Source organism: Sesamum indicum, linkage group LG11, assembly GCF_000512975.1.
Source record: "Sesamum indicum cultivar Zhongzhi No. 13 linkage group LG11, S_indicum_v1.0, whole genome shotgun sequence".
In the NCBI taxonomy this organism is placed as follows: domain Eukaryota; kingdom Viridiplantae; phylum Streptophyta; class Magnoliopsida; order Lamiales; family Pedaliaceae; genus Sesamum; species Sesamum indicum.
In genome coordinates this window covers 13090767-13112869 of record NC_026155.1, presented here as the reverse complement: position 1 = coordinate 13112869, position 22103 = coordinate 13090767, and the positions used below count along the sequence as shown (strand labels likewise).

Here is a 22103-nt window from a genome sequence, read left to right as displayed (position 1 = left end):
TTGAATTGGACTTGGCAAGCTCCATCAATGACTCCTTGCAACTCTTATATTGGCCAAATCTAAATCAACCTTGTGTATATAGATAGAACTTCGGGACAACCTTGTATCAAAATTGGACCAAGTCTAATATTTGCAAAATCAAACAGAAAAATGTCCGAATCGTGTCCAAAACCTCACGCCATTATGCTGGCACTTCCATACCAAGGTCATATTACTCCCTTTGTCAATCTAGCTCTGAAACTTGCTTCAAAGGGCATCGTTGTAACTTTCGTCCACCTCGAATTTATACACCACACGTTATCCCAATCCCAGCAGAGTAGTAGTGATCTGTTTTCTGAAGCACGAGAATGTGGTCTTGAAGTACGTTACACAACGATTGATGATGGTTTTTCCCTGGAATTCGATCGAGTTGTCCACTCAGACGAGTACTGGGAGTCCATGTTGCGAGATTTCCCCGGCCGTGTTGAGGAATTTGTTGTTAAGACAATCCAGTCTGATGATCCTTCGTTTGCCCATTTCTTGATTGCTGACACTTTCTATACATGGCCAGCAGCCATTGCCAAGAAACACAATCTCTTGAATGTATCTTTCTGGACAGAACCAGCGTTGATGTTCTCTTTAGCTTACCACATGAATCTTCTGAAAGAAAATGGACATTTTCCATGTAAAGGTATATGCTTCTGATCATCATCTCCTTAACAGCAGCAGATTTACTAACGTTCATTTATGTGTTTTCTTATTATCAGACCATGTGGAGGAGGAGATAAATTACCTGCCAGGAGTTGAGGAAATTAGTACAAAGGATTTGATGTCATATCTTAAAGCAACGGATACAGCAACCATAGTGGACAAGGTTGTGCCCAAGGCATTTGAGGAGGTGAAGAAAGCAGATTTTATCTTACACAACACAGTTCATGAATTAGAATCTGAGACACTGTCAGCTCTGAACAAGTACCAGCCAAATTATGCAGTTGGCCCTATTAATTTCTCCAAAACTCTTGCCACAATCACTGTTAGCAAGAGTTTACGGTCTGAATTAGACTGCACCAACTGGCTCAACTCTAAGTCCCCTGGTTCGGTTCTGTACGTCTCGTTTGGTAGTCATGTGCAGACTAGTAAGCAGGTAATTGAAGAAATAGCATATGGGCTTCTTCTTAGTGAAGTAAATTTTATTTGGGTGGTTCGAGCGGATGCTGTCAGCTCGGCTGATGATGTTCTGCCGCCTGGATATGTCAACGAGATTAAAGATAAAGGATTGATAGTTCCGTGGTGTAATCAAATGATGGTTCTCTCACATCTGGCTGTTGGAGGGTTCTTGACACATTGTGGGTGGAATTCTGTGTTGGAGAGCATATGGTGTGGTACACCGATGATTTGTTATCCTATAATGTACGATCAACCTACTAATAGGAAACTACTGGTTGATGATTGGAAGATCGGGATTAATCTTTGTGACGAAACATCTGTTGAAAGGAAGGAGGTTGCTGAGAAGATAAAGAGCTTTATAAGTGGAGCTGCTTCAAAGAGCTTAAGAGAAGAGGCAAAAAAGGTAAATGCCATTTTGCAGAATGCGTTGGAGAGTGACGGGTCGTCCGAGAGAAATTTCGATCAATTTGTCGAGGATTTGAAAGTCAAAATAATTGCTTGTAATGAGTAAACTCATTGAAGCCAATCCATTTAATTTCCAGGCAAAAGTGCTATTATACCAGTATCATGTTATCATACTAAGTACATTAACGTAGAAAGCGCATTTCCTTACATTTATTTCCCATCCAAATAATGGAAAAGAAAATTTTGCTTTATTTATCTTAGTTAGCTTGGAATCATTTGTGCTCATCCACACACGGCAAAAGAAATGTATGCAATCTCACCAATACTAGATTCTGTAGGAAAACTTTCCAGTCTATTTTTATACAGCAGAAATGAACTTCTGACTTTATAACGTAGAGCAGCATCATACACCTCTAGCTACACATTTCAGCTAAGACAAAGCTCAGATTACACCCATTAGATTCTAAAGTTCACTACTGATATTTAAATCCGAGAAGGAAGCAATTTAGCAAGGTTCAGCTGTTGGCACAGGTTCTTTCTCATCCAGCCCAAAGAATGTTTGCTACAAGGCAGTTCAAACCACCAAGGCTATTGCTAAGAATTTGATCATCGCTGTTATCAGTATGTGCAAAGCTAACAGACCTAAAGAGTCAGGCTGTGCCATGAAAAATCAGAATTAGATTATATGCCCCAAGTCATCACAATAAACTTGATATAATCATCTGAAGTTGAGCTGTCAGAACACAAATGAAAATTTCAGAACAGCTGGTAGTTCAGGAGTATACTCCAGATACAAAAGGCTAAATACCCAATAATGAGAAAAGAGAAAATCAGTACTTAGTGAAAGCTCACCCAAGATATGTCATCAGTAAGCCCACCAAAATCCATAGTGGTGGTCTGTGAACTGTGATCAGAACTGCTACAATCGCCATCATGTCTCACAAGTAGGATGTATATTCTTCACTTTTTCCTCTTCAGTCTCTTTGTTGTCCACTACTTCCAAATATTCAGCAGCATCAGCAATCAATAAACCCTAGCAGTGGCAGCTGTGTTTACACAGCTCTTGATGTTCGGCCTATAGCATAGATTTGGAAATCAGAGTTATTAATATGATCACTGTTATGTTACTCTGGTTCCGGATACTACTACATTCAGTTATAACAAAAGCAAAAATCTGTTTGAAATATACCAAAAAAGAAGATTTAGTAACAGAACAATACTTGTTATACAGAAAACTGGGAACATGATTACTGCACCCATAGAACAATTGATTCTTTTGTTCATTTTATCAATTGGGTGACTACTTACCTTTTGGTTAGGGTATCAACTTGAGAAGTTCTTTACAGGAGACAACCATAGTGGCTGGAGACATAGATCACCTGTCAGAAAGATGAATGGCCACCATACCACGAGCTTATTTACTTACAGGATTTTTAACCAAGGAAACACCAGGATTTGTTTGTATAGGGCTTCTCATTTACTTCAGTTAGGGTTGCTATGATCTAGCACATGTCGTTCCCAGTCTGATGGCACTCCAAAGGGATTTTTCTCCAGCCATCCTATTTCATTAACTGCCACATCTTCTGAATGTTCCATAAGTATAGGGCTTCTCATTTACTTCAGCCTCTGGTTTTCACTTTAGAAAGCAAAAGTCTGTACATACAGTCGCCACGGTCTAGCACATGTCGTTCCCAGTCTGATGGCACTCCAAAGGGATTTTTCTCCAGCCATCCTAATTCATTAACTGCCACATCTTCTGAATGTTCCATAAGTACAAGCTTTCCCTTACCATATTCTAAAAATTCATTTTTCATTCTCAGAGCGACAGCTTCTATATCAGATTGAAGAAATACCTACACCAAGAAAGGTTTGATCATCTTGTCACAACAAAATCATTCAATCCAAAGAAGAACAGGTTGAGCAATGAAATGGTTGGTTTTTTCTATTTGTAAAGCAATATCAGCATCTTCAATGCATAGAAATGGTAGTTGGATGAGCAAAATGATTAAGGAAATCATATCCCCATGAATAAGCTCATTAATTGTCAAAAGAATGGCATCGTCAAAACTCTCAAAAGAAAAGAACAGAACAGAAATAAGAATAAAACTAAGACTATAATAGCAAGATGAGAGAATCAAGAATCTATAACTATAAGCTAAGGTAAAATAGAAGAATGTAGTTTCTCCCTTCAGGTAATGCATCTTTGAACTTATCCCTTACTGATGGAATGTATATACTAATGTCATTCAAATACAATGAGTCAATTTCAAACAGTTGGACAGGGCAATACCTGGCCTCCAAACTTTAACATATCAGCTATTGCTTCAACTAATGGACTCTGCAACATTCTCCACCGGTATTCTGGCTTGTTGAAATCAGGGTTTGGACACTGAAAAGAGAAAGAATTTTGCGGAGTAAGAAGACACGTTTGGCATCTACCACTCAACATGATCGGGACAACACTGGGAGGATATTAAATTCAGCAACAGAAAATTGATGGAGCATAGATAGTTAAAAATCTTCAGTAAGAAAAAAGGTCTGCCTTTCTATTAGATGGAAAGACTACAAACTGCAAAATGAGAAAATAAAAGAGCAGTTTCCATAATAACATGTGATGGGCATAACTAGAAGGCTCATACCCATTACCTGTATTGATACAAGAACCAAGTCTCCTGGGTAACTAGAAACTATAGACCGAAAAGTAGATGTTGCATTCGTCGCAATAAAGTGCCTACAACATAATATTCCAGATAAGGATTACTAAAAGCTAATTTGATTAGATAAAGTCAGCAGCATTATATCTTCCCCCACCTCACCCCCAGACTGCACCATGGGGGAAGTGGTAGCAGCACTTAGGTGGCTTTATCATATAGCATAAGACGCTTCTAGCATATATCGGAAAGAATAAGTTTAATTTTTTTAAAAACACAATGCAAAAGTCTGATACTTGAGAGTTACATAGGATTCTCGCATGTTGGATAAGCAAATTTTTCGCCACAAACTTATAACTAATAGCACCATACAAATCCATATTCAATTCGCATCAGCATGTGCAAGTGCAGGTGCAAGTTGCAATGCAGGAGAACAGGAAGTTGTCCAAATAAAATATTGCAACTTCCTAAACCATATTACTGCAGCTACCTTAATAGTAATGCAAATTGATCTTTGGTCTTGATCCTCAGGCTGCGGACACCCTTATCCTTTAATGAAATTGTTTGTTATCTTTTATTGTTTACAATGGGAGCTAGATGTGTTAGTTAACTGATGCTAAGTATTAGCCAAGTAAAATTGAACTCATAAATAAAGAAGAGTTCAGCGGGTGGTAAAATAGTGATAATAATGGATTTTTGATAAAACTACACGGCAAAGGCATAGTTGAACAGGGATGAAATACATACACATTATGGAGGTCAAGACGATGAATATCTTCTAAACAACGATCCACCAGCTGAAGAAGTAACCAGATGCCAAAATGAGTAAGTCCAGACAACTTCAAATTCAAGGAACCAATTCATTATAGAAAATAGAAGACCTTCGCATTTATCTCTAGCCCAAGAAAATTCATATCTTTCCTCCTCCTTGCCATTCCAACTAGAAACAAACCATTCCCTGTTGTTTCCCAACCAAATATTAATTTCAGCAAGACAGCATTCATGATAATAAATTCACAGACTAAGATTAATCAATCCAAAAATATAAATTCAAAGAGCAATTATTCAAAAATGGAAGTTTCAGCAGATTAACATTCATTTCTGAGAAATGATACAATTTTCTCCAAATAGGATTCTATTGAAGATCTAAAAGTTTTGCATGTTTAGGATCTCTGAAGAAAGGACTTCATTCAAACTTCCATTTACTCTCTGACCCCTGAATCTTAAGATGCAGTTCCTAAGATAAACATTCCTAGTGCATGGCCACCTCATCTACAATGTTTTTAGCTATTAGAGAAATGAAAGTTTTTGTATTTTAATATCTCTAACGCGCTAGGAGGTACTCCCTCTCTCTCTCTTCCCCTCCTTTTCTAAGTGAGTATTGAAGAGAACATTCAAACAATTTTTAATTCCACAGTGTCAAGAAAGCTTGAACAAGAAATTCAAAAACACTGTACAGCTTCAAAATGAAACATCAAATCATGAACAAAAAACTTCTTATCCATCAAAATTAGGCAGTGCTTTTCTTTACCTTTTTCCTTTTGTTTCCTCTTTTGGTGTTTCTCTTGTCTGTGTTATAGAGGATGTCATATAAGGAGACGTAATAGCCAGAAAAACCTTAGGTCGAGAGCAAGTATCTATGCAGGTATACTTAATATTACTATTCAGCCTACAGAAGTTATAATATGTCGTGGGAAACATGGTCATATGAGAATTACCGCTTCCGACATCAACAACCAGAGGTCTAGTTGGATCACCGTAGGTGACGCTCCAGTCTACCTGATAGGGATATGCCTGCAAAGTTCAAACAATTATAAGGTACACAGTTCTCCAAGAATAGAAAATGATCGGTCACATATTGCTCCAGAACAGCATTATTATCAGCAGTACCTGCAATTTTTCGTGAACTAAAATTTTTGTTGTTATCATCTCTTTTCAGAAGTTCAGCAAAAAGGCATAGGATGAGATACACCTCTTTAAGATGGATATGATTTAAAAGAAGCAAACCCTTCTATCAATTAAGATAACTGAAAGAGCTTGAACAAGAAGAAGAAAAGATGATTTGATATGAATACTGATATAAGTCATGAAAAGATTGACATGAGATCTTGATGGCAAAACATTTCAGGTAAATTTTTCAAGTTACTCCAGTACAGTTTATCCCTTTTGGAGGTCAACTCTTACATCATTTAAGGTATGTTGATTGCTAAAGTTTCACAGTATAAAGATGAATGAACAGGGTCAATCGAAGACATAGGTTCTTCGAAATTATTCTGAGCTTTATCTTGATTCAGTGAGCTATGGAAAAGATCATTATGCCTCACTTTCAACATAAACTACAATAGACAACACATTCTGCATCATGGTTTTTGTGTTGGTAAATAACATCCTCAAAGATAATTATGCACGTGCATATCAAACCGCAAATGTAAACCTTGATCCAGATCTATGGTGTGTCAGTGGGAAGAAGAAAAAGGATGTATGCTGGATCTTGAGAATTTCCAGATCAGGTAGGATCTTGCAGATGTTAATTCAAATTGAAAAGAGGCCTGTTTTGTGATTCCAAACTTTCCACCTCAACATGATGAATCCATCTGCACATAAAGTCAAGACTGAGTTTTGGGACTTACTCTATCTAATGCCAGGAGCCCTGGAAGCTTTCTTCCTTTAAGAACCTCCCACACAACAGCAGCAGTTTTGACAAAATTATCATTCGAAAAAGACTTTGATTTCCTCAATAATTCCTCGAATTCTATTTTTCCAACAAAAGTGATGTCGCAACTGCTCAGATTACCCAGTGTTTCTGCCAGTTCTAATGTTCCACCTTTATCCTGTTTTGATGAGCTGAATCTCGATGGGCCAATCCAAATTATTTTCTGGAAAACTTGAAGAAACTTTTGTCAGTGCAAACAGATAGAAGCTGTAAATTCCACAGAACACAATTTCACATGGGGAAATCAGGAGGTACATTTAAAGCAAACTCAATGATGATTAATGAGTTCACGGAAACCCATCAATCATGAACCTGTGTATATGAGTGCTAAGTTTTCCCTCTGCAGCGAATTATAACGTAAAATACTCTGTTTACAACGTGGGTTCTTATTGTTATGGTAATGACTGCAAAATTGAAAGCACTTTTTGGATCCTGTGGTGACACATCATGTGAATATATCCACTGTCTGGCAAAAAGACCAGAAATCAACCAAGTGCAGGAGGAAGACAGAGAGGAATCAGGTTAGATATTCATCTGGATGACAAGTATATCTTCCACTCATCCCTTTGCTACAGCTAAATGGTTTCTTCCCACTAACTTATTACATCAGAAATCTAGAAATTGCAGTGTTAGACTCTGGATAAGATGAGTAGAACATATTATTTTACTATTGATTGGCATAAAAAAAGTGCTTTTAGAGGGAAAAAACAAATTCTTGAGTATGATAACATAATTTTAAGAAGTTGAAAAGCACCTTGCATTTTGAAGCTAAATAGATCATTTCTTGTAACGATCTTGGCCCAATATCAACAGGTTGCCAACCTGTAAGGAGAAAATTTTGAAAGCATGAGGCACAGTCAAAATTTGAAATCAATAGAAAATTTTGTATTGACTTTTCAAATTCGATGATAACATATGAAATTACAAGTATCTAAAGCAATTAAGATCATGAAACTTGGGGTGTTCATTTTTGTGCAAAGAAAGAATCTTGGTAAGTCATATGTTTACCTTCAGAAATAGAATAAGCTGAAAATATCTCTATCTGATTCAAGGGATGATTTTTTATGCACCAAAAGTCTTTTGGAACAACAAGGGGAATGTTTCTCAACTTTGCGGTCTCCACTATACTGACTGCTTCTTTTAATGCTCCAAGTTCCACGAATTTCATGGGAACAGGTACTCCTAAGGCATGCATTATTTGAAAGGCCATACTTCCAACAAAGATTAAACCATCACATGTAGATGTCAATGAATGCAAGGCAGCAACTTTGTCTGCAAGATTGCCTCCACCTATCTGCAGGTATAATTGAAACTCCATGAATAATATATCAGAGGATTTCTGACAGATATATCCATTAATTTCAAAGAAATTCATTTGTGTAGAGTGTATATGAGTACAATGGCCATATAGGGCTTTTCAGTTGTCTTGATGATTTTCTTCAGCTTATGTAGGCCCTCCTCAAAGTAAAATCCAGCAATGTAGGCATTGCAAAAACTAGCAATACCAACAGTTGAAGCAAGAACTTTGTGAGATTCAGAAAAGGCATCATTAACAACTATATCAACCCCAGATGCAAGTTCTTTGGCAAAGTTTGAACAGTTGGCCCGTTCCCCCTTATAGTGGAAAAGATTCGCAAGCAAAAGAATGTCAGATCTTTTACTCTCTCCCACTCCTGAATGCATGCATACTGAAACATATTTCACTGGTACAACTTGGAGTTCAAGCACTGATGACAAAAATTCTGGAATACGGAGAAGACATCAGTAAAGAAGCACTTAACATGTAATTGCCAAAAAATGTATTCGAAAAACTAGAATGATCCTAAAACTAGTAAAATAATGCTGAACCTGCAACAGATTCCACCGAAGGACAAGGTTCCGAACTAGACCTAGAATTGATAGTCTCTCTCCAGCCACCCACCAGAACTACTTTTGCACCTGCTTCATGTAAGTACTTAATCGTGGAAAAAGCATTTGCTGGTGGTGATTGATGTCCTTTCCTTCCTTGAAGTAAAACCATTGAATCGAATCTCACCATGACGACTTTTCCGAATAGCTTTTCCTTGGGAAAATTCCTAAGAGTTTGTATGTGTGGAAAAACAGTAAAGTTTCCACGACCACAAACGGCATCCTGGAGAAAAATATATTAAAGACAATGTAATGACCCTGCACTACCAGTGCCACCTCAAGCAAACCTGAGCAGGAAACTATAGATTCTTTTAAATATTTTTCCTGCTAAAGTCAAATTTTGGTCTGGATGCTCTTCGTCAGTCTTTTATTCACGCTCTTTTGTATTATCAACCAGAAATAATATCAGAAGGCACAATGTGACTAATAATACTTTGTAACATTCACCAGACATCGGCAGTTCCCTCCTTAAACTTTTCGAGGAGATACTTTACAAGTATGTTTCCCGGAATGGCCAATTTAATGTAAAGCAAGTTCACTAATAAAAGCATGATCTTTTTTTCCACACATACATTAGTATTTTTGTCGTGTTTATTTCATTTGATGCAATTCCAGTGACTGATGAAATGCCAAGCACCAACTTTCAAGATGTTTTACACTCTGTATTACTTCACAAGCCATTTATAACGTTCAACAGCCAAGCGTGATACTGATTTTCATCAAAAGGAAAAAAGCATGTAATAATAACATGACATGAAATCTGCACAGAGAAACGAACAGAACGAAACAGAAAGAAAAAAAAGGGATGACTGGAGTCTAATTAACTACCTTCTCTGTAAGCGAATGCTCAGCTTGATCAACCACCTTACAACTAACTGTTCACAAAATAAAAGCAGACTAAAACATCAGGTGTTGATTTCAGTAAAATATGATGGCGAAGATCGCATTACACGAATATCGCAAAAGGATTAACCTGGCAAAGAAAACAGAACGACGCTGCATTCCTTTCTCTTCAATGCAGTACGATTTCTCGGATGAAAACATGATTTTTCCGGTGGAAATTTGAGTGAATCGAAGGCGCAAGTTTTACTATTTGAATTCTTGAAGTAGAGTTTTGGCTGGGGAAAAGTAAGAACCTGATTCATCATGCTCAGCCTCTATTTGGCAGTCGGATTTTCCTTGTTCTATTTCACCTGACCTGCTCGTCCCTCAAACACAGTCTATCAACGGATAGCAAATTGCGCTTCATTGCACTTGCATCCTTCACGCTATTACGAAGTTCTATTCTAATCCCCCATAGTTTTTATATTTTCAAATCCGCCCCGAAACTTTTCTCCCTTCCCCAACAATCTCAAATAATCTTTTCTAGTCTATTTTAAAAGCATTAGCGTAGTATCAGCCCAAGCCCACTTATAAAACGCTTAAGCCCACTAATAAAACAGCCCAAGACCACTTTATATTATTGACATCCCAAGCCCAGAGCCCATTTGCATATAACCAACAAACACACACCCGCCTGGGATCAACAATCAATACCACTCCACAAAGTCGCCGGCCGGCGATTTATCTCTTTTCAGCGACAACGAAAGACTTAAAGAGAGAACCATGGGCGTAGGTTTCATCGTCGGCGTGGTCGGAGTTCTGATCCTCTCACACGCGGCCTACTCCACCATTCAGTGTACCTTAACCTACTGTTTGTCTATTCAAATCTAATACCCGTTTGCTCAGAACATGAAATACTTAGTCGATGTTGATTTTGTATTTGCAGATAGGTCTCTGCTCAAGATCACGGGAGAGGAGTTCTCTGGACCCCCCATCAATGTAATTTCTTTAAGCCCATCTTGAGATTTGCTTCCTTTTGTATAAATTTTGGTGGATTTATTCAGATAAATTGGTCTTCTCTAATTTCTTTTCCTTCTTTTCTTTGAGTATTTTCAGGTTCTGGTGGAACTGATAGCGGGACCAGTTTTGTGCTTGTGGGCTGCTTTAACGGTGCCTGGAAAGTTTTTGTCGATACTTCCCCATTCAGATGAGAACAGGTAATTATTTAAGTCTTATTTTCTTCTCCGTGTTATTGTTCAGAAATTAATGTAATTCTGTCAAGTATTCATATTCCGGACAATTGGAAGACTGAATTTTGAGTAGAAGGGCGGTGAGAGCATAGCAAATCTATTGATTTATTTTCTTAGTTTTCAAGATTGATTGCATAAATCATGTAAAAAAACCATGTTCCTGTGAGGGTTTATATCTTTTCAGTTAGGAGTGGACATATACAACCGCTTGGCAGTCTTGCTATTATGTGAATCTAACACCATTTGATGTCCCTTGTGGTCTTGGTTTTTAGTTTTCATTTACTATATTCTGTGTTGTCGTGAGATGAGCTGCTTTATTCAAGCAGTTGATAATTCCCGGTGAGACCAGTTCAAAAACACGTCTCTAAAAAGTTCCTAGTTTTGGGCTGGAAGTTTGTAAATATTACAATTATATAGTACTTTAACAGGCACAACATTTAGTTATTTCAGCTCTTTTTTTGCTTGTGGCGTGAAAGAACCATTAAATTGAATGTGTATCAATAGGTTTTAGGATTTTGCTTGATATCATATTCTTTCCATTGATGGCTTATGGTCTGATCATAAGAAAGTTGCTGCTTTCTGCGAGTACAACGGAACACATGACAAGTTTTAAAATTATAATATGCCTATGAATATTGACTTCTCTCATTGTTGATCAAATGTCCTGTCATAGAGTGGATAATTTTACCGTACATGTTTGAGGTTTCTACAAAAGTATCCTACACATCCTTATGTTTTAGAAAAAACTGTTCACTCTCTCCACCAAAAATTAAGTACCGTTCAAATTATATGAAGGATTGCTGAATGGCAGATGTATGCTAAAACAAAAGGCAAAAAGTAGGATATTAATGAATGCAAAAGCAGCTTGAGGATATCTCTCTTGCCAGTCAACCCTAGTCATCGGAGATTCATAAGCATTTACCATCATTAATTTGATTGGCTTCCTCCTAGCCAGTTAAACCCTATTAAGCACTGTTATTCTGCAATTCTGGGATGAATATGCTATGCTTCTGAATTCTAATGTCTTTTCTTCCTTCTCATTTGTGGAAGCAGGGTCGTAACTTTACCTGCCAATCTGGACTTCATGATCTTTAATCATCGTGGGAAAGCATTTCCTCTGGAGTTGGATTTGAAGGTCTACTGATGCGCAGCGGCATAGCATATTGGTTTAACCAATGAGATATAGGATCAAAATCATGGACCAGATGTGAATCTTACTGAAAAACTAGAATGGAGTTATTTAACTGTGTAAATCGTGACATGAGGCACAACTGAATTGCACAATATATTTTCCATTTAGTGGGCTGCAAGGACGAACTCCAGGGTTGGCATTCTCTTTTTTATCTGTTTGTACTGTTTCAAATGCTTTGAATTTTGACTTGTTCTGGTGCTATGGTACGTGTAATCTGTTATACAGTCTTGTGGATGGTAAATTAGAATGGTTAAGCTCTTCTTCAAAGACTGCATCTTTGTACTTCAGAAACTGATAAACATACTCAAGTGTAGCAATGTGTTCTTGAAGCATATCCTGAAAGTTCACTGTCATGCAAAGTAATCAAGTTTATGTCCATTACTAAAACACAGAATATTGACAAAAAGTGTAGTTTGTTCAACATAATTAAACTAAAAAAGCTGCAATGCTGATTTATGAGCTTTTGTTGAAGTTTATATTTTAGCAAAAAGTCTTGGTTAAAAAGCTGTACGGAATAGGCCATTGCCTTTTTTTCCATCTGAAAAATAAAAAATAGTTTCCCACCAATATTTCTGACTAAGAAAATACTAAAGAAAGAAAATAAATGAAAATTAATAATGAATGTTACTTGTATTGTAATAAAGGTAGCAGTTCTTATTTTCTTGTTTTAAGCTAATAAGAGAGTAAGAAAGGAGTATATATAGAAGGCAAAGAATGTCAAAACAATAAAAAGACTAGAAAAATAAGGGAAATACGAAATTTTGAAGGCAGCTGAAATGACGGAAATGGGAACGGATACCCTTGATAAGATAATCAGATAACCAATTCCGTAAGAACTACAGAGGCTGGGCTGAGGAGTGAGAAGAGAGAGAGTGAGAGAGAGAGAGAGAGAGAGAGAGTGAGAGAGAGAGAGAGAGTCGGAGAGAAATGGAGAAGTACTTTGGCAACGCATATCGGGGAGACCCGGGTGTTCCTCACGCGGACCCGGAACGCTTCATGAACATATGGATCGGGTCGGCTACCTTCTCCGCCCTCACCTGGTTCAACCCTTACATGTGGCAACTCTCCAACCAATTCAAGTATTCACCAGTGCTTTTCTCCTTGTTTCACACCCACACCTACCTGCTCGTCTCTGTTCTTATGTTTATTTGTCAAGTTTTTTAAATTTTTCGTTAATTTCAGATACATTCAATTATCGTGTATATACTCAAGTGGGTGTTGTATGTCGTAATTAATGTTTGAATTGATGTTTTTCGTGCTCTATGGATGTGTTGTTTCTGTTTTCTGCTTCTTCAGACATTGAATGGGTATATACCAGGGTTGGGTTTTTATTTGAAACTTACTCGGTGTGAATGAATAAAAATAACCTCGTTGATTCAGCCAAAAAGAAAGAAAAGAACAGACTTAGATGCTGCTGTACTGCTACAAAAATTATCCTGTGTACTTGGAGAATATGCTTGCTTTGAATTGAACTCACCTTTTCTGTTGCCTGAGGAAATTGTTCTACTTGTGTTACAAATATAATCTTTTTGGCATTCGTTTTTGTTGCAAGTTTGATTTTTTTGTGCAGTTGGCATGACAAAGCAATGCTATTTGAACAATATCACTGGAAGAAAGCCCATGAAAAGAATCAACCATACAAATTTAAGGTACTTCTACTGAATTTGAGTTTGAAATTCTGAAGAAAAGCCATGTTGAAGGATAGTCAGGCATCTGTTGGCTGTCCATCTTGTGATATATTATCAGGCTTCAGTACTGTCATCCGAATTTGTTTCTCACGTAGCTTTTTGTCATTTTCTGACAGTGGAACCAAATGCCCAAAGAAGTACGAGAGTCGTACTACTTCAACTGGCCTGTCTACTTCCCTTAGTGTCCTTCCTGCAGCAACAAGGGCTCTTATGTTCTGGTTTTCTCAAAATAGACATTTTAAAATTCACATCTTCCACCCTGCCCGCTCAAAATGATATTTTAGGTTGAAGCATTTTTCTTTTTCAAGTTTTTGAAACAATTCTTAGTGCTTCTTCATCCTGTGTATTAAGATTACACAAGTTGTGTGTACAATCAATTGAGCCCTAAAGTTAAGTTGCATTTGGTATTCTATTTGTTGAAAGATGACCTTGCTGACCCTTCTCATTATTGGTCTCATGAGCTGTTTGGTTATTTGTTTTCATCTATTCTTCTGCTTAATAAAGGTTTACATCATACACACTGAAATTAAATCTAGATTCATCAACTTCTGTTGCTCTTTGTTTGTTTGTAAATACAGGGGTATGTAATGAAAAATGGAACATTACTTCTAATATGGAAGTGCTTTGTTGGACAGCAATTGAGTGAAGCATGCAAAGCAATTTGCTAGTTTTCTTCTCTAGGTTAAAGTGTAATGTTGATGATTCATAAGTTTATCAGGCCATGTTAAGTGGTTCATTTTTCAGGGAGCGAGATGTACACTTAGTTTTAGTTACTATTAACAAGAATTGTTTAAAATATCTTCTAAATGAACCATGTCAGTTCTCTTTTCCTACTTTATATCTTAGTCTACTTGAAATTGTCTTAAGACATAGTTGAACGTGTGTGATGATCGTGGCATGTAACGTAAGTTTGCCAGTGAATCGAACCCAATATTGAGTTAAATATTCATTCATACTCCAATTAGGGGTCATGTAATCCTTTTATCTATTGACATCAGTGGTATCTGTTTTCATGGACTGGACTTTCACCTGGTTTGCATTATAAGAATGTCTCGTCCTGTGCAATAATAGCTTGCAAGAAACGATAGAAGCAAATACTTTCTACAGTTTCTCTTTCCACACCATATTTCTTGATTCTATACAGAACTAACCAATGTAAAGCTAGTAAGTAACTTGGACAAAAAAGAATCACAGGTTGTGTGAAACTAGAGCGCAGTGCTTTGCTCCTGTTATCATACCGTATTGAAATCCCTTTTGTTAGCGTCCTTCCAAATCTCGTCTTGCAGAATCTTTTTCAACTCCTCAGGTGGGCACGGTACTGCAAGTGCACCCGTCTGCTGGAACCCATATTCTTCTTCTGCCAGCTTCAGCAACCTCAAGAATGCAGGTTGTTTCAGGAGGCACAGGTCCGCAACAAACCTTGTGGGCTTCTCCTCCTCATTGTTGACTGCTAGGACAGCAAAATGCCCTTCCTTCACATCATCCGGCACCGTTTCTTTTGCTTCTACTTCTTCACATTCAAATCTTCTGAAGATTTCCAGTACTCTTCTTGATATGTGAAGATGGTTCTGCAGTCTCTTAACCAGAAGTTTGAACGCAATGAAGCCTTTTCTCCTCTCTGTCGCCATTGCTGTATAAGTTCAGGGCTGTCTTAGAAACAATTAGAATCTTTCTCGCCAACCAGTTTCAAGAGTGGTGGAGGGAATTCTTTGATTTATATACTAGATTGCGTTGGGGGAGGAAGCTTCCTAGAATTAGATGATAAGCAAATAGACCCAGTGTTGGGTATTAGCATACGGATACGACTGTTTCTCGGTGTTCAACTGCAGCATTTAATGTGCATTTTCCTATGTGTTTCTTGGCACACTGTCATAGTTTGAACCAGGAACCACCTGTCTTGGGTGACCAACATGCAGAATGAGCTAGTTTGCTCTATTACATGCTGCACTCTGGTTGTGCATGTTCGTCGTAATTAATACGTAATGTGGTGTATGGTTGCAGTGTTTTGATGTTTTTAATAATTACCTTCCTCTTGAATATAAATGAATAACATTGCAATAAAAGTTACTCAAGCTTGTGTAATGGTTTAATTTAAAAAAATAAACAATAAGATGTCGGTGATTGTAAGTTTCACGACACTTTTATCTATCGCATGGGGTTGCTGAATTTTGCACTTGTTGCTTGAATTGTGTAATAGAAAACAGTCAAGGATAAAGAACTGAGATTCATCGTAGATGGAGTTCCACACATATATAGAGCTAAATCAGGTTAATTGCAATCCTACGACCTGCTAAACTCTCTTAATGATATGGGAACTAGATCTTAAACACCGACACGTCTGGTACGTACTTCCGTACTCGCTTTAGGGGGGGCAGGAAAAGTACATATTTGGCTGGGCGAGCAAGAATAATACAACTATGGGGCCGAAAACCTATCGTAGAATCACTCGTCCAAAGGGTATGCTGATTGAGGCATGTGGTATTAATTTGTTGTCCTGGAATAAGAAATATCTAGTTCAATAATATTTACTATGTAATAAACGTAAAGAATGAATTTGTAAGGTATGCACCGAAGTTGTCTCGCTTGAGGTACTTTTCCAAAAAAAATCTTGAAATTCTATCAAGATGGACAGTACTTCATACAACGGTGTCTATTTAGAATACCAAATTTGAACGAAGATAAAGTTCAACCATAGATCAATTTGATGTCAATGTACATGTAAATTGATACACACACATACGGTAGTAAGTAAAACCATAACCGGAAAATATAAATAACAAGAATATATGGTGACACAAAGATCTGATCGACCATGTAAAGCTGGATCTCCCTTACAAGGACAATGCTCATACTTCCTTACTGTTTTCCTTTGCTTCCAATTACAGACTGAAGGTCAGTATACGTGCATGGGATGACCAGAATCCCCATTTGTTCAAAACCGAACTCTTCCTCAGCTTTCTGTAAGAGCTCCAGAAATCCAGGATCAGCTAAACAACTTACTTCTACAATAAACCTTCTTGACTCACCAGCTTCAACTGCACGCACGGGAAAATGCCCTTCCTTCACGTCATCTGGCAGCATACACTCGCCGTCTTCAAGATCATCAACGGCATGGTTAAGATCATAATGGATGGATGACTTGTGGATCTTTCTTAGCATTTCCCGCACATGATTGAAGATCGCTGCACCTCCTTTCATCCTGGAAAAATTGAACATGGGAACAGAATGCTGCTAATGGTGAGCCAAGAAAGTTTAGCTCGAGAAACCTATATAAAGATGAAACTAAGCTGTGGAGGGGAACAAAAGATCTGGTTCTGATAGATATATGCAAGCCAATTTCATGTGTTATGCAACAGAGAACCTCTGATGCATCGCTTTCAACTGTACATGCATCTGGATTAGAGAGCGATCAATATTAGAATCGATAGTTCAAGGATGTTGTAGTATGTAGGGGGACCATCGATAGTGTTTAAATGCTCCCATCTTCACTTGTACAGTGGATGTACTTCATGGAGGTTACTAGTACCAGACTATCGAGTTGCTTAATAAATACTGAACACGAGTGAGTTCGTTTAAGCTTTTAGATTGAAGACTAGAAACCGTTGCTATTGAGTGAAAGGGCTATTGCTGTTGGCAAGAAGCTGATAACTATCGCCCTCTGCGAAACATGTACACATACTATATACCAATGGGATAATAATGCTTTAAGTACAAGGTGGAAAGCAAGGCAGTTGTTCTAGCTGGCGGACTCACACTTAGTCTGATGTTATCCAAGATTACCACGCAGCTCGAATTCTTGTAGATTCATTGGCTGCTATACTGCAGTTGTACTAAATTTTTCCTCCTGGGAGGAATACAGAGACCTGTGGCATTTATCGTGTCTTTAGGGGTGATATCATACAAGAATGGGGGAGATGAGACTGGGGGGAAGCAAGAGAGTTAAAACCCTCCCAACAAATGCGACTCCAAGGTTTTGAACCTTACTCATTGGTAAAATCCACTTTAGAGTCCAGCTCGCTTACCACTGAATCAACAACTTGTTGATATGGGCACATCTCTATGGATGTCAAGATTTTCAACCTAAATAGGGAAAGTTAACAAGGAACGAGAAAAGGGGATAATAATGTTTGGTAACTGGTTTTATAAAAAAAAAAAAAGAACTTCCTGAAAGAGGTATTGAGCCTAACAAAGATATTCCAGCTAAGCCTCGACGTGCAATCGTACCAGAATATCATAGTCTGGAGGGGGCTTCAATTATAGATAGTATTCAAAATTGCAGAGAGCTAACTCAGTGTGCAAATAAGGAAAACCAATAGCAACTATACCATTTAGTCATAGTCATTATCATGTTCATGGATGAGGTTTACGTACTAAAAACCAGACCAAGAAACCTATCAATGAAAGTAAAAGACAAACGTTTGACATCAAAAGAAGGAAATCTGCAAGAACTAGACACATGGGAGGGGTCTGGTTATTAGCTTGACAAGTCGAAACATGTTGAGATTTTATCAAGTTTCCCTGCCATCTCTTCTTTTTTCTCAACCAAATACTGAGTAATGCATCCTTTGCTCCACAACCGACCATGTCTTCATCACTGTTAGGAGACAAATGCTGTTCTTTCCAATAGAACTAATAGTAGTAACAGTATGCTTATGGTGGACTCAAAAAATTGGAGATTGTGGGACGACTTGTCTCCTTCTGCGGCCTCTAGAAATCAACAAGGGTTGGAGTTTACTATTACATGAGATGGAGAGATGTGATAATAATAATGTAATAATATCTACAGTTCACTAGTCAGTGTCGCAACTACCAATTTATCAGAAAATTAACCAGTTGAAGGTTTATATGCACTGGTCATAGTGAAGCACTTCTGTTAGCTAAATGAGGAAGTGGATGAGTAATAGTAAACCAGCAGGAAGTTGTAACGATATACTTTCTTCAAATTTCAAGTGTAATTTCCTCCCAAACTGCACATGAACAATTGCGCAAACTGAAATAAACCCCTATTGATTCAGAATCGTGATTTTTGCTGACCATGCATATGAGAATTGCAAACTTGGAGATGAAAAAAATGGTTTCTGCTCCTGATGTGTTTTCAAAACTGCATGCCGCATCAGAAAGTCAAGGAGTTGTTTAGGAGCTTCTGATGTGGGATGAGTATTAAGGTTGCCAAAATCATGCACAATCGACCAATCTGATTCCATTCACTTCTAGTGTTTGCAAGAACTCATTAATACACAACATTCTTCATCCATAAACAACTAAAAAAGTACAAAAGCATTATGGGAATACCATGAAGACCTCATTACTGTACAACATTCTTCATCCATAAACAACTAAAAGCATAGAAAAGCATTTATTGTTATACCATGATTCAACCACTACCAGTAGTATCTGTAAACTATATATACACACGTAAGGGATCATGCTTCAGAAGAACACCTGGATCTATATAATCAGACAGTAAGTTTAAGCTCAAAAGGATCCCTGGATCACTAGTACAGAGGAAGACCTGAAAACCAGTCACCATGGTAACTGGTGGGCCTCTCCTGCAATGCTGCTCCATCACCTCGACCTTCTCCGGCCTCCACATAGCCGTCCCTGCTGACCCAACACTATCACCTGGATTACATGCACACCCATAACCAAGATTATACTTGCATGGAAATAGATATGATTTGCAAATTAAAAATCACTTATAGCATACACGCAGTTGCATAAGACAACACTTGATTTAATTGGCGGAACTTCAACAAGTACAGCCACAGAAACGTAAACGACGAACAATTACACAGTAGCTCATCCAAAAATTGCATCTTTTTAAGCAAACTGGGCTTATAGCATGCCCACGTAACATTAGTCAAAATCCCAAAGAGGGCCCATGAATTAACCATCAAAAAGGAAAGCAGAGAAATTAACAGGGGTGATGGGAGTAGAGTGCTTACAGTTTCAGCGGCAGGCCCCGTTGGGCGCTCAGCATCCTGCAACGAGTTCAAGGAGGACATATGAGAGCAAAGATGAGGTGAACAACGTCGGAACATAGGAGAAAAAGGAGGAGGAGGAAGAAGAAAAGAAGGGCGAAGCGGAAGAGAACAAGGAAGAAAAGGAAGAGGATGAGACAATAGAAGAAAAGGAAAGTGGGGGAATCATCGACGGCAACGACTAGCATTATTTGAGCTGTTTGGCCATAGAAGCTCCGATCTGGAGTGTTGTGTTTGCAGGAAAAATGTGGGTTTTGATGATTGAAATCGCCATTTTATGTTCCTTTCAGTCATTTTCAGTTGAATGTTTTCTTTCAAGAAATCGATATATCTGGATTCAGTGAGAAGATTTTACTGCTTTTTTGTGGTTATAACCTTACTGTTCGTTTAAAAATTTTATTTAATTATGTACACTCGATTCAGACTCTGCTACATATACTACACATATAACTATGAGGTGTTTACTTTTTTTTAAGAAAATATTATAAAGTTAAAAAGAAAATGATAATTAAAAATTATATTATTTTGAAAATTACAAATTTGAATATTTTTTTATTTTCATCATATTTATGAGTTCCATTAAATTTTAAAATTAGTGTTGGAAGAAAAAGAAGAAGAAATCATTATATAACAAATTTAATATTAGATTGAGGTGTTGATAATTTTCTAAAATAACGTTAACTAAAACATCTGTAGTCCAGTTTCAGTAGGGACAACTGGCAAGTGGAAAAGAAACGAAGATATCCATCCCAGCCCAGACCATTAGTATTCTTATATGGGCCTAACATTAAAACCCAAATTCATTCCAATCACCACAGCCCAATAAAGTAAAGCCCATCATATTTATCAAGAATCCATCAGCCCAGCACTAGGGGAACACACCTACCCTATATTCAAAATATCACACACATTGTTTTACTTTGACTTTCAGTAGAGAAACGGATTGGAGTTTCAGTTTGGAGCCCCACACGTTTGACAGCCGAAACACGAGAACTAGACAATTAGACTAGTAAGCTCGTGCTTATCCAAAAATGCAAGGCAAAGTCAAAAAGGGGGCTGAATCTTCAGTGCTAAAACACTCGTGTTTTCCCATGTTAGAATTGAACGTTCAGACACATACGACTCCAAGGTTGTTCAGAATGGAAGGCGTGTTCGAGTTCGACTGTGGTTTTTGGACTAAAATATGAAGGAGGATGGAAGGCTTGTGTATAATTGTATGAGACTTTTCGGGACATTAAAGATAATTGTCTTGACTTTTGCTGTGTTGCTATAACTGGTGTGGGACGCTTTTTTCCTAGTTAAGATTTGAGAATTATGTGTTGTATAAATTCAAGAATTGTATTAATATTAGTTTATAGTTGACTGTAACTAGTGGGCTCTGTTTCGTTCTGGATGAATCTAATCGAGTCGAACATATTATTCATCAAAACTTTAAGAATTATATCTGAAAGTAATTGAATCGAGTTCAAAGAAATTTTAATTAGATCAAGTACTATAAAACGAGGCATAATTTTTATAATTCATTTACTAGCCTGGCCAAATTTGAGCAGGATTTCAAAACTTATCAAATGAAAAATTACGTTCAAATTTAATTAGTTTTATTTAACAAAATAGAGTTTTTATCGACTAATGCTGAATTAAATATATATATATATATTTCTAAATCTTGTCCATAAAAACTCACATCTGATTATTAAACATATCTCAACTTTTTAAGAACGTAGGGAGGAAAAATGAAGCTGAATCTGCGGTTCAAATGAGTGCACTACACCACCCCCCATGGAATCATAAATCAATCCACACTATGCTATGCTGGCAATTCCTGAGTCCTCTTTCAACCTTAGTTAAGATGCCATTGCCAGCACATAGACATAAAATTCAAAAATCCAACGTTGCTCCAAGACTGAATGACGTGGAGCGGGTCCCATTATCATCAATTTTCTGTTGGGTCCCACTAATAAATTCTTTTTCTCCTTCTTTCTTTTTCCCTTAAGAACTACTCGTGTTAAAAATATTCCAGCAGATTCTGGAAGCCCGAAACCCATTTCATACTCGGACCCAGAATTCATGATGTAGGTCATCATTCACCATACATGTCATGCATGAAACATTCCATACCATACATGCCAGATGAACATACATACATGATGTACATGCATAAGAAGAAGCCAAGAAGTTAGGCTCATTCACAGTCAGAGCTGAGTCAGAGGCACTCCAAGGTCAATCCCATGGCCACTCCTCCACCTTGTTTTTATTTTGTACATATATTAATTACATATTTATATGTATGGTGGATGGTTGGTAGTTCTTGTGATGATGATGTATGTACACATGACTCCACATATTT

The 22103-nt window shown here is 37.5% G+C and overlaps 6 protein-coding genes and 1 long non-coding RNA gene across 10 annotated transcripts; 3 read left to right on the top strand and 4 right to left on the bottom strand.

Annotated features, from left to right (window-relative positions):
- LOC105174273 (UDP-glycosyltransferase 86A1-like) lies at positions 41-1802 on the top strand. Its single transcript, XM_011096319.2, has 2 exons — positions 41-670; positions 747-1802. Exons 1-2 carry the CDS (start codon positions 151-153, stop codon positions 1655-1657), a joined length of 1431 nt encoding a protein of 476 aa, XP_011094621.1. The 5' UTR covers positions 41-150; the 3' UTR covers positions 1658-1802.
- LOC105174272 (phosphoglycerate kinase) lies at positions 1859-10208 on the bottom strand. 4 transcript variants are annotated; one of them, XM_020697858.1, is made up of 15 exons: positions 9797-10208; positions 9652-9698; positions 8764-9046; positions 8314-8657; positions 7924-8209; positions 7670-7737; positions 6833-7078; positions 5921-5996; positions 5084-5160; positions 4950-4999; positions 4198-4282; positions 3842-3940; positions 2860-3404; positions 2404-2626; positions 1859-2284 (listed from the first exon to the last, which is right to left on the bottom strand). In XM_020697858.1, the coding sequence occupies exons 1-13, from the start codon at positions 9969-9971 to the stop codon at positions 3171-3173; spliced, it is 2070 nt and encodes a 689-aa protein (XP_020553517.1). In that variant the 5' UTR covers positions 9972-10208; the 3' UTR covers positions 1859-2284; positions 2404-2626; positions 2860-3170. The 4 variants fall into 4 exon arrangements, with proteins under 4 accessions (XP_020553517.1, XP_020553516.1, XP_020553518.1 ...); XM_020697857.1 differs by having other exon boundaries at positions 1859-2206; XM_020697859.1 differs by lacking the exons at positions 8314-8657; positions 8764-9046 and having other exon boundaries at positions 1859-2206.
- LOC105174271 (membrane magnesium transporter) lies at positions 10331-12354 on the top strand. The gene is made up of 4 exons (XM_011096312.2): positions 10331-10501; positions 10592-10644; positions 10762-10862; positions 11949-12354. Exons 1-4 carry the CDS (start codon positions 10429-10431, stop codon positions 12037-12039), a joined length of 318 nt encoding a protein of 105 aa, XP_011094614.1. The 5' UTR covers positions 10331-10428; the 3' UTR covers positions 12040-12354.
- LOC105174269 lies at positions 12853-14185 on the top strand. Its single transcript, XM_011096311.2, has 3 exons — positions 12853-13166; positions 13658-13736; positions 13892-14185. Exons 1-3 carry the CDS (start codon positions 13015-13017, stop codon positions 13955-13957), a joined length of 297 nt encoding a protein of 98 aa, XP_011094613.1. The 5' UTR covers positions 12853-13014; the 3' UTR covers positions 13958-14185.
- On the bottom strand, positions 13979-15971 carry LOC105174268 (auxin-responsive protein SAUR71-like). The gene has a single exon (XM_011096310.2). It carries the CDS (start codon positions 15401-15403, stop codon positions 15008-15010), a length of 396 nt encoding a protein of 131 aa, XP_011094612.1. The 5' UTR covers positions 15404-15971; the 3' UTR covers positions 13979-15007.
- LOC110012932 (auxin-responsive protein SAUR50-like) lies at positions 16632-16973 on the bottom strand. Its single transcript, XM_020698069.1, has one exon. It carries the CDS (start codon positions 16971-16973, stop codon positions 16632-16634), a length of 342 nt encoding a protein of 113 aa, XP_020553728.1.
- Positions 19042-20086, bottom strand: LOC105174267. Its single transcript, XR_002287989.1, has 2 exons — positions 19721-20086; positions 19042-19397 (listed from the first exon to the last, which is right to left on the bottom strand). It is a non-coding gene; the product is annotated as an uncharacterized LOC105174267 (long non-coding RNA).